The sequence below is a fragment of the Cimex lectularius genome, unplaced genomic scaffold (assembly GCF_000648675.2).
Source record: "Cimex lectularius strain Harlan isolate CLEC.00 unplaced genomic scaffold, Clec_2.1 scaffold171, whole genome shotgun sequence".
NCBI lineage: Eukaryota > Metazoa > Arthropoda > Insecta > Hemiptera > Cimicidae > Cimex > Cimex lectularius.
In genome coordinates this window covers 356,726-370,225 of record NW_019392711.1, presented here as the reverse complement: position 1 = coordinate 370,225, position 13,500 = coordinate 356,726, and the positions used below count along the sequence as shown (strand labels likewise).

The 13,500-nt window shown below is 34.1% G+C and overlaps 1 protein-coding gene across 5 annotated transcripts in view; it reads left to right on the top strand.

Annotated features, from left to right (window-relative positions):
- Nucleotides 1-12,160, top strand: part of LOC106669057 (sine oculis-binding protein homolog) — a 51,130-nt gene extending 38,970 nt beyond the window's left edge. For 2 of the 5 annotated variants that reach the window (XM_024226372.1, XM_024226371.1), the window contains exons 3-4: nt 10,158-10,386; nt 10,449-12,160. In XM_024226372.1, the coding sequence (XP_024082140.1) occupies nt 10,158-10,386; nt 10,449-11,274 (1,055 nt within the window). In that variant the 3' untranslated portion in view covers nt 11,275-12,160. Of the gene's footprint in view, nt 1-8,264; nt 8,480-10,157; nt 10,387-10,448 lie in introns of those variants that run through there. The other 3 variants (XM_024226373.1, XM_014398313.2, XM_014398312.2) reach the window with 3 other exon arrangements.
- The last annotated feature ends 1,340 nt before the right edge of the window (nt 12,161-13,500 follow it).

Genomic DNA, 13,500 nt, shown 5'->3' with positions numbered 1-13,500 from the left:
AAAAACGGACATGTTATCGTTCATCAGTGGCATTGACGGAAAGATTTTTTAAGAAAAATGGTGTAGTCAAGAAATTCAGATTGTTCCAATTTATTTCTAAAATACTTTCTGAGTTAAATCGATTCGGTTGGTTTTCAGCTTTTTGGAAACAGTAACGTACACTATCCACTGTAACTGCAGTTTGAAAGTTGGATTTTTGATCGTTTTGGACATTTAACTCAGATGACCTGTACTCAGATTAAGGCTGTACATAAAAAGCAAAATATTTTAGGAATTGTCGGCCTTACACAAAAACGATAAATTTTCATTCAAGTGAAAACGTTGAAAGATTTCCAAGTCTTACGTCAGAAATGCATGTTAGATTCGTCCGATCAATGGTCTGTACGGATTTTCGGGGTTCACATTTTATGAAAGTCAGATCGTTGTCAGAGACCAAAGACTTCGATGGAATAATTTCGTATGGGCGAGAAACACCATATTATTCTAATTTATCTATGAAACATTGCTTTGTCTTGTGAGAGTTCCTTCTGTGATCTGCGAAATGATAAACCTATTATTTGATAGTTACCTTGCCGAAATGTGTCAGAACCAACAGGAATCAGCGCGAATGGTCAGACCAGAATGATACGTAACTATCAAACAATACTGCTTTATCTGCTTAAAATCAAAGATAATTTACTGTATTTCGTTAAAATCCAAGCGTCAATCTAGTCAAAATGAGGGTTTTTGGTTGTGAATTCAGAACTTGTATACAATAATGTTTCATTAAAAGACTACAAAAGATTATTTTAAAAGAAACTATATAATGAAAAATTTAATAATTTTTGAAAAGGTAAGCCAATAAAATGTAAAATACTAATATCCTCTGTTATATTGGGTTGTCCGGAAAATAATGCAGGATTTTGGTATTAAACAAAAAAAAAGAAACTAGTTACTTTAAAGCAATGTTCTTTAATCAAAATAATTTCCCATACTCTCAATACATTTCTCCCAACGTGTTGGTAACTTATTAATTCCGTCTGAGTAGAATTCAGAATTTTTAGAATTGATAAAGTCAATAAATGCATTTTCCAGTTCCGTTTGATTTTTGAATATTATGTGTTGTAAGTAGTGGTCCAGGTGTCTAAAAAAATGGTAGTCAGTAGGCGAGAGGTCCGGAGAGTAGGGTGGGTGAGGCAAAGTTTCATAGCCAAGCTCCAATAATTTTTGTGACGTTACACGTGACACATGTGGTCGAGCGTTGTCATGCAACAAAATGGGCCCTTTCCGATTGACCAAAGAGGGCTTCATTACTGCCAATTTCTGATGCATGGTATTAATTTGGTTACAGTATGATTCAGCATTGATGGTTTCGCCAGGATTTAAGAAGCTGTAGTGTATTAAACCAAATGAAGCCCACCATACCGTAACCATTACCTTTTTTTGATGAGTTGGGGGCTTTGGAAAATGTATTGGAGCTTCTCCTTTGTCGAGCCACTGTCCAGAACGTCTAGTGTTATCGTAGAGAATCCACTTTTCGTCACATGTAACAATTCTGGCCAGAAATGGGTCATTTTTGTTTCGACAAAGAAGTGATGCACAAACATCAAAGCGCTGATTTTTTTGGCGATCGTTTAATGAGTGTGGAACCCAATTTTCGAGTTTTTTCACTTTTCCAATCGCCTTGAGGTGGTCAGCAAGTTCTCGAACAGTTGTTTTGGGGTTTTCTTCCACCACTGATCGCAGAACATCATCATTAAGAGAGGAAGGCCTTCCACGACCTTCTTCATCTTCAAGGCTGAAATCTCCCTCCCGAAATTTTTTAAACCACCTTTGCACAGTGCACTCATTAACACAACCCTCGCCCCAGACTTGGTTAATGTTTCTAGCCGTTTGGGCTCCGCTTCGGCCGAGTTTAAACTCGTAAAAGAAAATCGTACGAAATTCTCGCTTTGACATTATAAGGATGACTGAATTATTTCCAAGTAGCGGAATGCTACAGAGGTAAACAAACAATATCATTTGGAAGAGGATTAATAAGTGTTGACATTCATACAAATGAGTAATCCTGTAAACGTAAACAGAATATTTTATATAGATTTTTTTTAATGAAAACTTAAAATCCTGCATTATTTTCCGGACAACCCAATACTTATGTCTTTTAAAAATAAAAAGTTTGATTATGAGTGTAAATTCCCGAAACATCAAAACATTATATATAACTAAAATTGGTTTTCAGTTTAAAAGATTCAAAACAATTTGATAAAATTTGTCGAAGTAAATTTTGGGAATTGAATATTGTTAATGCATAATTTTCATGGGACTATATTGTTCAATGATGAGTTTTTGGTGATATCAAGATAAGGAAATTTGGTTGTGGGTTGTCTACCTTCCTCCCTATGGTTTATTACTTGTTACAGTAGAATTATATATAGAAAGTTCCGGTTTTTTTCTGTTAGCTTCTGTCCTCGTTATCAAAAAATCCAGCTTGTTTTTCTCATTACCTATGCTTTCCTTATTAAAATCGAAACTGTCTAAATCCTCTTTTATAGAGTGTGTTCATAAGAAATATATATTAGTCTTTGAAGTTTAAGAGACATTAATTAAAATGCACACTACGCCATTTTGACCAATGTCAATGGTATAAACTTAATTTTGCGCAATGGTCTGGCTGTCACGTTTTGAATATTTCCTTGTTACTTGCAATAAAAATAATAATTTTTATTGAAATAGAAGGAAGATTTCTTTCAGACTACCCCTGTGAAATTCAGCTTGTCCCTAACGATTACAGGATTTCTGGTTTGTCTGCTTGAAAAAACGAAACAATATTTGCTATTAAATTGGCTTATCAAACTGTTTTTTGAATATATGTACAATAATTTCAGAAGTTTGGTAAACAGTATTTTTTTATAGCCTCTACACCATCGACCTGAAAATGGCCTGCACTTTGACCTATTTTCTAAAAACTAAAAATGGCCTGCACTTTGACCTATTTTCTAAAAACTAATTATTTTTACGAAAACTCAACAGTATACCAGCAACAATTGACTACGGTAGAGAATATTCTTGTGTATCTAGCAGAGAAATTCAGCTTTACATACCATCTACCAACTAGATCTTAAAAGAGATAAATAAAGTTGTTAAAATTGGTTGAATCTAGTATCTCTGCTATGACAATAAACAACAATTGTTATATTTTTGTTAGTACTTGGCCTAAAATTAAACTTTATCTTATTTATAATTTATAAGCTTACAAGTGCATTTTCTTAAAGTTCGCTGGAGAGGATGATGTTTTTCCGTAAAATTATTTAATTGCAATGTGCTAAAGCTTTCCAATTTAACACATATGTATAATTGACCGTTTTAGTTAAATGAGATAAACGTTTGAGGCTGAATGTCACGACACGTGATCTGCAGATTAGTCTAGATTTATTAGATATTGCATTGACAATTTTAATCTAAATTATTATATATGACCAATATTATAAATAAGGCAAAAAATCTAAATTATAACAGAAAAGGTGGGTATTTTAAATAGTTGGGCAGTGCAGCTGATTCCATTAAATTTATTAGTGTGGGTGACAGGTCTGACCCAAGAGATACTGTACTTGATGGGGAAAATTTTGATTTCCAATCTTCTTTTCCATCTTATCCCGTTTGTTTTGCTATATCTTTAACCGTAAATAATCGACCAGTAAACGATTTATGAAGTGTAAATCTTATTTTTTATTATTATTATTTTTTTAAATAAACTAATAAGCTAAATAAATAAGCTTTATGTATGGCGTGGCGGACGCCTGGTCAGCAAAGCCAAACAAAAAGCTTTATGTAATATGTTGGTGTATTTTTGCACTTTTACAAGCTGAAAATTGGGTTTTTATCTATTAATATGATTTAAATGTAATTGGATTGATTACTAATTTTTATAATAATAAACTTAACCATATTGTGTTTTGTATAAAAATTTTTTTTTTTTTATTCTTAACTTACAGTGACATTGTTAAACATACACATGTGCAGGGTGTATGATGGGAATTTAAAAAGTTCAACAGCACCTGCTTGTTTCCCCTGTTGCTCAGATCGAGTTTGCTCTAAAGTCGTGTAAATATCAGGGGCTCGCTCTTAAATTTCAATTGGTTAAATTTTAACGCTGATAACTGATAGGAGCTTCTTGGGTTTCAGCCTTTTCCGAACGTAATTAGCCCTAATGTCCCGGCTTGAGTTACCCGATCTTCACAAAGATTTAAGTTTGTGATAAACAGCTTGCGAACCATCGCTTATATAGAATACGTGATAATGATCCGGAATGTCAGTATTGAATTTTTTGTAAGGGTCTAAAGTTTGAGAAAATGTATGCACGCATTACGTTATTTTCGACGTGGTCAAGGTATTTCAGCAGGATTATGAAGAACAAACATGCATAAGTATGTTACCTACCTTAAATTTAGGTCATACAAAATAATTCAAATGTCCAGTCTTAATAATGACTTTTGCTGAAATCCCGTTAGTTTGAACTTTTTTTTATATTTCAAGACAAAGAAACACAGACAATAAACAACTAAGTCAAATTTAAAACTTGAAATGTAGCAAAAATCCGCAAATCAATCTTACAGGGTTAAAAACTTCAAATAACTGCTTAGTTCATTTGTAGTGTAGGCTAAATAGAGAGAGACCTAGGAATAACCCTTGTGTTACGGCATCCATTTGCCTAATAAGTAACCTGTAAAATTACTTGAGTTTATGCATTCATACAGCCACTCATACTGCCTTCATACTTTGTCATAAAAATGTCTTTAAATACTGCTTAGTGTTGCTAGGTTTTAGCGAGAGTTGAATACTGTGGAACCTAGGAAAACACTTGATGTACTGCATTCTTTTTAAATTTAGGAACGTACACATCTAAAGGACTGCCTTCAAATTAGGAAATATAAATGAATCTAAATACCGCTTGATTAAGCTTTAGTGAAAGTTGAACAGAGTGGTATCCAGGAATAAACTTGGAATAGTGCATTCCTTTTGCAAAAATTATCTGTTAAAAATGCAAAGTTTATGTGCCCGTACATCCAATGAGAGCTTTCTTACAATTCGGCCAAATAAAATTTATCGAAATGCTGCGAGTTGAATTAAATAGCTTGGAATAACCTTGGAGTACTGCATGATTTCAGTCAGTAGCAACATGTAAAATCATTTGAATAAAAGTACCTGAACATCGATAGAACCGTTTTAGTATAAGTTAAATAGCGTGTTCCCAGGAACAGCCTTTGAGGCACTTCTGCTAAAGAGAATTCCCTATTTTCTAAATTAAACAACAAACTCATAGCCCGTGAAGATTTTCATAATAATTATGAAGTAAATAGCATACGAAGAACAACAAAAATTTACTGTTTCAAACTTTTATTACCTGCATAGTGCAACTTTATTGTGGACTTGAATACCATCGTACTCATGAATAACCCTTGGGTTACTGCCTTCTTTCAATGGAGAAGCAGCCTTATGTTACACAGATTTTACCATCTTTTATTCATTTTATTTATAAATATCTGGAACTTCTTTAAGATTTTGTTTGAATTGTTCGAGTTGAATAGCACACATGGAACTAATAACTCTTACACGGTTTTCAACTGCAATAATTTGCTTTATTAGGTTATATTGATTAATGAATAAATAACGTGGCAACAAGGAATAACACTTTATCATGTTTTAAGTCCTATTCTATTTTCTATATAAATCTTCAATAAAAATTAGAACCAATTGTCCCTAATTTTAGATTGAAGTTATGCTGTGTTTCAGCTTGCTCTAGCTTTCTAAGTGTTGGAATGACTTTTCCACTCGAGTTCAAACTTTTCAAAAGGTGGAATTAGATGGACGATATAACAATTTTGTAATTTTAGCATGATATTGTAAAAGCAGTCTTTTTCCTTACTTTGACAGGATGGAACTTATTATTAAAGTAATATAACTGCTGAATTGAAAGTAGAAATTGCAGAAGTGTTCCGGAGGCTTGGAAAGCATGAAGTCCGTCCTCCTACAATTCTCCGGATCGGAATTTAAAGAAATTTGAAACTCTTTGAAAGAGGATTAAGTTTTCTCCTCCTGTACGTAGACAGACGTTGGCTATCTCAACAGTTGGATTTATTTCGCGCTGCTGGATTTAATTAGATAAGCGAGTCGGGCAAGGACGTTAATTTATATCGCAGTCCTTATCGTTCCGATCTACCTCCCGGTGTCGGGTATCGCGGTGCTCCGGCCGGCCTCGCTTTTCTCCTAAGGCAACAGAACGAAATTATCGGAATAAATCACGTACGTCGCGGGGATACGCGGTTGAAATGGAGAGGCCGGGGATCCATCCGTCTCGAAATAGAACGGCCTTGCCTCTGAAAAAAGGTTTTCTACATTATAGGAAAATTATTATTAGGACGGTTTTGAGGTCAACTTGACCCTATTCTCAGTTTTCACAAAAAGTCCTATTTTTTAAAAGGCTTCGCACAAACTAGTGACAAAACGAGAAACATGGTATTAAGAAAGATGGTTGTTGCCCCTTGGTTCGGATACAGATATTATCGGGACCAGAGGATATCAGACATTTTTACCATATGCCGGCGAAATGCCCAAAGCATAAATCTTTTCCAAGAAGGTAATGGAGAGGGCTTGACCAGTAGGAATGGGTTGAAAGATTGGAGTGAAACTTTGAGAAAGCAGTTTCAATTGTTTAACGAAGGCTAATATCAGGTGGAGTGAGCAAGAAACGTTGTGTACAAGCGTGGAAAATTCTTCTTAGGACTCTTAGAATGCTTGGATTAGTTTGATATTAGTCAGCTTGGTGGTACTCCACAACTTCGTTTCGTATGTGCAAATAGGTCGGAGTAACGTTTATAGAGTATTAGTTTATTATCTGCCGTAAATTCCTAGCAGTTTTCGTAGTTGCCTGTTTAGACCTTGTTATTGAGTCTTGTGTGTGGATTCCATGCCATTCTACTGTATAAGTAAACCAAGGTATTTAACCTGTATAGATGTCGATTTTTTTTGTGCAATAAACTTGTAAATCCATATAAATTACCGCACCTTACTTTGAAGCAGCTATGATTTTAGGATTGATAATAAGGAGCCAGAATGCTTTAGTTTGAAGAGAGTCCCAATGCCAAAAGCTCGAGACATGTCTAAGAACACATCCTAGCAGTACTGTCTTCGTTTATGTTCTCTAATGCAGAGGAAATGTCATCAACCTGAAGCCTTGGTAAATCGTGGAATGACGTGTACTGTTTTTGTTCTTAAGTGGCAGTCAATAGTTAGTTTGTAGTTAGTTGTCGTTTTTTCTCATCCACTGCAATATCTCTGCAATGTAGGTGTTTATTCTACCAGTTCCCACATAGTGTCTACTGGTTTTTAGTAATAAGTAGCATTTAATATGCAAAAAATTGTATATAATTCCCCAATAATAAGACCGAAAACTTGGCTAAATGTATTTTTCGTTCTTAACTTAAGAATCCATGATTTACGAAGCTCTCCTTAAGTCCCACTTGCAATTAACCATTTCTTTTTAAGAATCGTCAATAATGAATATGTACACGATGGCTGTCTATGAGTCTTATTTTCCCATTTTTAGCAAGGAGTCCAAGAGAGCACTTTTAACAAAAAGCTTTTGTACAATATGATAGTCAGATCTAAGCTACTTTACGCAGCTCCAGAATGGAGTCTCACCAGTATTATCTTCATTAGGATGTTACAGGTTCAACACATATTTCTAAGGTCCATCACTAACAACCCCAAGATGGACTAAAGTGGATAATTGCACCTGGGGACGAGGCTGAAAACGATAAAGTCCGAGGTACGATACAGATACATCGTTCTTCAATAAATGCCTATATGACCGATTGAATTCCTCGACGTTTTGCCATCGAGAAAAAAAATCTCTTGACTTGCATTTAGAATTTGGTAAAAGCGATACTGTACAGAAATCGACTTTGGATTCTTCTATCCTTCTAAAAAAAGTGAATATCTTTAAACTTGATATTATCATCATAGAAAATAATTAGCCAATACTTAAACTGACACGTTGTTCGTTCTACGCAAATGTTCTGAAGGAAAAACTTCGGCGTTGTATGATAGATCTGCAGATAAAGAGAAATGAGCACGCAGACGCGCTTCGTTAGAGTTTGCGAATTAAAAAAAAAAAAAGCCTGTATCTTTTGTGGTCCTCTTGTACAAATCAGCGTTTTAGAAAATAACTTTTGTTTATTGTTTATGTTAACAAGTGTATTTCTCAAAACGTTTGTCTTGGCTTTGTTGGAACCGCTACAGTCCGTGTTCAAAGCCGTTTAACCCAATTCCCCAGGAGGTAAACAACCCCGGTGAATAAATAAACAAATTCCGTTGAAAAATACGAGGACGGTCATGGAGGGCCTTCCCTCTTAGGTAATTGAAACCGTTTCAGATTTCCTTCTACTCCGTGAAAACCGAAACTCCGTTTGCAACTCAACTCTGGACTATGTAACCGGAGAGGGTGAGTCGTTTCTTCGCAAACTGCTAACGACTGAAAAATCATACACAAACACTGGCCACATCTCACAAAATAAACACACACAACTCACATTCTAACAATTCAAACGAAAGCCCGGCCTGAAGATTTCTCACGTGCAAAAAAATTTAAATTTAAATTGAAGACCCACAATGCAATCCATATAATCTCTACACTGCCCCTAACCCAAATCTACCCCTTTTACGCTGATGATGATTAATTTTTCTCCTTCTTATTTAATTTAGTACCCTTTAATTAATTGATTTTTATGCTATTACATTTAAATCTTTATTTATATATTCATTTGGACACAAATTGTGCCAAACTTTATACTTTTTGTAAAGTATAAAAAGAAAAACAAAACAGAGAATTATTTGGATAGAGCAAAAGTTTTCCCCCCTACCAAACATGTTCAATTTAGAACCTGGCAGAGTAAGAAAAAGCACCTGCTGGGGAATTGAATACTGGGCAAATATTTTTAAAAGGGGCTCGAGTTTAGTTTGTTTACCATTAAGCGCTCCATTCACAATTTTCTAATAGATATTTTGTTTGTTTACAAGTGATTATAAAAACTATTGAGCTTTTTTCCTTAAATATATAACGATAAAGAAAATGTTTTTCTGAAACCTACATCACACCAGACCGCATCTCACGATTTCTGAATAATTATCGATTAACAGTCACTAATCACCACACACTTAAATATATATCATGTTCATATTACCGACTCTGGGGGTATGGGGGTTGAGGGTGGGTGAAAGTATTTGACTAAGCTGGTTTTATTAGGACTTTGAAACAAGCCTACAGCTTATTCCATTCTAATTTTGGAGTGCCATAGAAAATAGTGACATATCCGAAGACAATCTTATGCTGGTTTTATCTGTGGGTTTGAAAATTTGTGTGTGAATGTCTGTATGAATTGTCAATGACAGTTTACTGCTTTTTCTTTAATAAATATTCACATATCCCAAAACTGAGTTTGTTGTAGTTGAGGTTAAGTGTGTCTATTAGTCTATGTTGGTTTTGTCAGTGAGTTTGTAAATTTGTTGGTATGTGAATAAATATTTTATTTTAGTGATTGTCAATACCAGTGAATTGTTTTCTTTTAAATAAATATTATCCTTATATTAGCATATCCCAAAACTGAGTGTATGGTAGTTGAGGGTGGGTGTGTGTATTTGTCTATACTGGTTTTGTCGAAAGGTTTGTGAATTTTGTGTATGCAAATTATTTTATCGTTTTTAAATATTTTTTAATGATTGTCAATGCCAGTAAACTGTGTTTTGTTTGTGCAGACATCCATCTGTATGTGTGTGTATGTACTGTTTGCAGGTTGGTGTTAGTAATTGTTTTTCGATTGGTGTGTCAGTTTGCATACATGTTGGGTGAATTTGTGTATTAATTACATACTTGCAGCTATTGGTGGTTATGAAAATTACTCATTTTTTTAATTGAACACAATAGATCTTTTCAGGTTGAGGTACAGTAGGCCTTGTGGCCGCCTCTTTTATCCCTATCCCATTTTTTAATTGACATTATTGTTTAATAACAATGTAAACATATTTTTCTGATTTCTGACATCCAAGATCTTCTCTAACAATGATACTAATACTAATTATATTTTGAAAATTATTATTAATTTTCATTTTCTGTATTTTTTCAGTACCATCTGGATGCATGTGCTGTGCGTGGTGCCAAAAGGTGGGAAATGCAAAACAGTTCAACTTCAAAACACCAAGTGGGAACAAGGTGTTTTGTTCCGAACAGTGTTTTACGCAATGCAGGAGAGCCAACTTCAAAAGGAATAAGACATGCGACTGGTGCAAGCACGTCCGACACACGGTCAATTATGTCGATTTCCAAGATGGAGATCACCAGCTGCAATTCTGCAGGTAACAGAATAGTCCTTGTTGAAATTAATTAATTTTTTAACACTGTTTTTTCTTTCTTCTAGCGACAAATGCTTGAATCAATACAAGATGAATATATTCTGCAAGGAAACACAAGCGCATCTTGAATTGCATCCACATTTGCAGGAGGCGTCAGCTCCAAGTGGGTCAGAAAAGAGTGGAACCAATTTAATAACACCTGATCTTTGGTTAAGGGATTGCAGATCACAATCACCCGAGACTGACAAGTCTCTGTCACCAGCTCCAAGATTGACATCACCCCTTATAGAAATCAAACTGCCACCATCGAGTCCACAACATGAAAAAGACAAGAGAATCAAAGAAATCCCAAAGAAAAGGTGCATGAAAAGAAAAGTTCAGGAGAGAGCAAGCTCTTTATCACCAAGGAGTAACAGTGCTTCACCGCCAAAATTCCATCCTCATGTTCCGTTACAGATGCATCCTCCGTTCATCCATGACAGGCAATATTTCTTACCTCCTGGCTTGATCCCTCCTCCTCATTTCTTTCACGATAGGTTCCCGACTCAGCCTATCCCGAGGAAAATGAACAACAATAATATCCCACCACTTTTGCCAATTTCAAGACCTTTACAACCACCTTTGTTCAGGCCTTCATCTCTAGTACCTCCCCCAACTACTATTGTACCTTATCCGATTTTCCTACCTATCCCCATACCCATACCCATCCCAATCCCTATCCCTGGGCTGAAACTGTCTGATCTCTCCAGTCCCACGAACCCAACCTCATCTGAAGAATCCAACAACAATTCAGAAGTAAACGACAAAAAATCGGTGACTCCGCCTCGGAAGAAGAACAGGATCACCGAAGACAACGAAACCCTCAACGAGCCAAAGACTGTTCACGCCTAACCACATGAAAGATGTTCAAAACATCGAACGTGTAGATAAAGTGTACAAATAAAATTAAACAGTAGTTTGTGTCTATTGACATTATTGTATAGATAATTGCACTTGATCTCTTAGCTGATAGTTATCAGTTTTTATTTCAAGATTTTTACTAGCATTCTATTTTTTATATTTAGAAATCAAGATAATTGTGTTTAATCTTTGTTTTGTAATATTTAGAATGGTGCTGTTTTTCGCTCTCTTTTTGTTAATGAACTAAAAATGCACATTGAAATGTTCAAGTTTCCTTATAATTTTTATTATTAAATGTTTTTCTTAAACAAGTCTGCATTCACTATCATAAATCTGCCTAAACTTTAATCACAAGTAACTGAACAATGAAAACTGATAAGTTTAATTAATAAAAATAATAAGTTGACATGGTGAATGTTACATCACATTAAAAAATTAACATGTAACATGATTTTAAAATGGATCAACCATTTAAAATATGTATACTATTAAGAACCCTTCAATAATATTCATATGACATAGTTACAACATTATCATTTCAACAAAAGTGAATTGCCGACTATTATATGACCTCTCCATTTTCATTATTTTATTGTCCTTCTTTTAATTCTCAAGTGGGGGAGCCGGTCAATAGGGAGGATTTGCATGAGTGGTAATCTAATCCAGGCCCACTAATGACAACTGCCTGTGAAAACTGATCATCGTGAAAGGGTTGAAATAAGATCTGTTTTTATATTAAATTGTCAAATGATATGCCCTTTTGAGTTTTTGGAATAAACTGGAATAAAGCGGATGCTTTTTAATTAATTTTGGACGAGTTTTACAAATACTCCGAAAATGTTGTAAATGACTCTTTTAACTACAGTTTGGTTATATAATTCTTAAATTGTTTTAAAAAAAATAAATAAAAATATTTTTTTTAACAATTTAAGAATTACATGGTATGGTATAAGATACCATGCGATATAATTCTTAAATTGTTTAAAAAAATAAATAAATAAAAATAATTTTTTTAACAATTTAAGAATTATATGGTATGGTAATAAGATACCATTCCATATAATTCTTACATTGTTTAAAAAATAAATAAATACAGTTCAATAATAAAAAAATAGTATAGTATGAACGGAAAATTGGTCCATTTTATTTCAGGAAACACAGTAATTTGGTGAGTAGTCAAAACATAAAAAACATAAACAAGAAACAATCTTGTAAATTAAATATTACCTATTAAAATATAAATTATTTTCTTTATTGCTTATTATTCATTTTGTCCTGTTCCATTCATTGGTCAACCAGATCACGGTCCATCTACATGTAATTAGCAAAAACAAGATACAATTGACAAAATAACAAACCAACAAACCACCAAATATGCAAAAAGTCTTTGACAGAAACAACCAACAAAAGACAGAACCGAATGGTAAGATGGTGTAACTACAATAGTTTCCAATACTATCACCAAGATATTTTTTAATTTGACCCTAATTTTTGTAATTATTCAACTACACAAAAAATCATACTCAACTTAGTATAGTATGGAAATAAATGTAATAATATATTATACCAACTAGACTAGAGCTGCGTATACCTGCAGGGGTACAGATAGAAGAAAACTATACAGATATTGCCAGGAAGAAGAGGACACCACAGAACACATTTTGTTTTTGTGAAGGTGCAGATTCTTGTAATTAGAACATGAAAAGCCGCAAGCGAGGGGAGCACAGTCAATCTACTCAGGTCGAGGTGGTTTGTGACCATCTTTTATCCCTATCCCTAAAGAAGAAAGCAAATTCAGATGTTACTGCCAAGGTTTCGACATATTTTAAGGTCATCATCAAGGCAAAACTATCTTAAATATGTCTACAGTTTGACATATTTAAGTTTTTTTTTTTATAGATGATCTTAAATTTCCTTGAAGACCGACTCAGTCCCAACATTGCCAAGGACTGTAACAGTGGAACTGAGTTGTTGATGACTTGATGATGACTTTAAACTAGATTGAAAGCTTGGCAGTAACAAATGAATTTGCTTTCTTCTTCAAGACCAAAACCTTGGTCCAGAGGGTTTGTGAGCGTGTATAATAACTGGAGATTCTTTACTTAGTTGTAGAGTACTTTCCTAGTTGCAAAATATTGTTTACTTTTTAATTTTCCATTTTTTAAAACAATAATTAACCAAATAAGATCAAATTATGCACAAGTTATGATGTAAAAC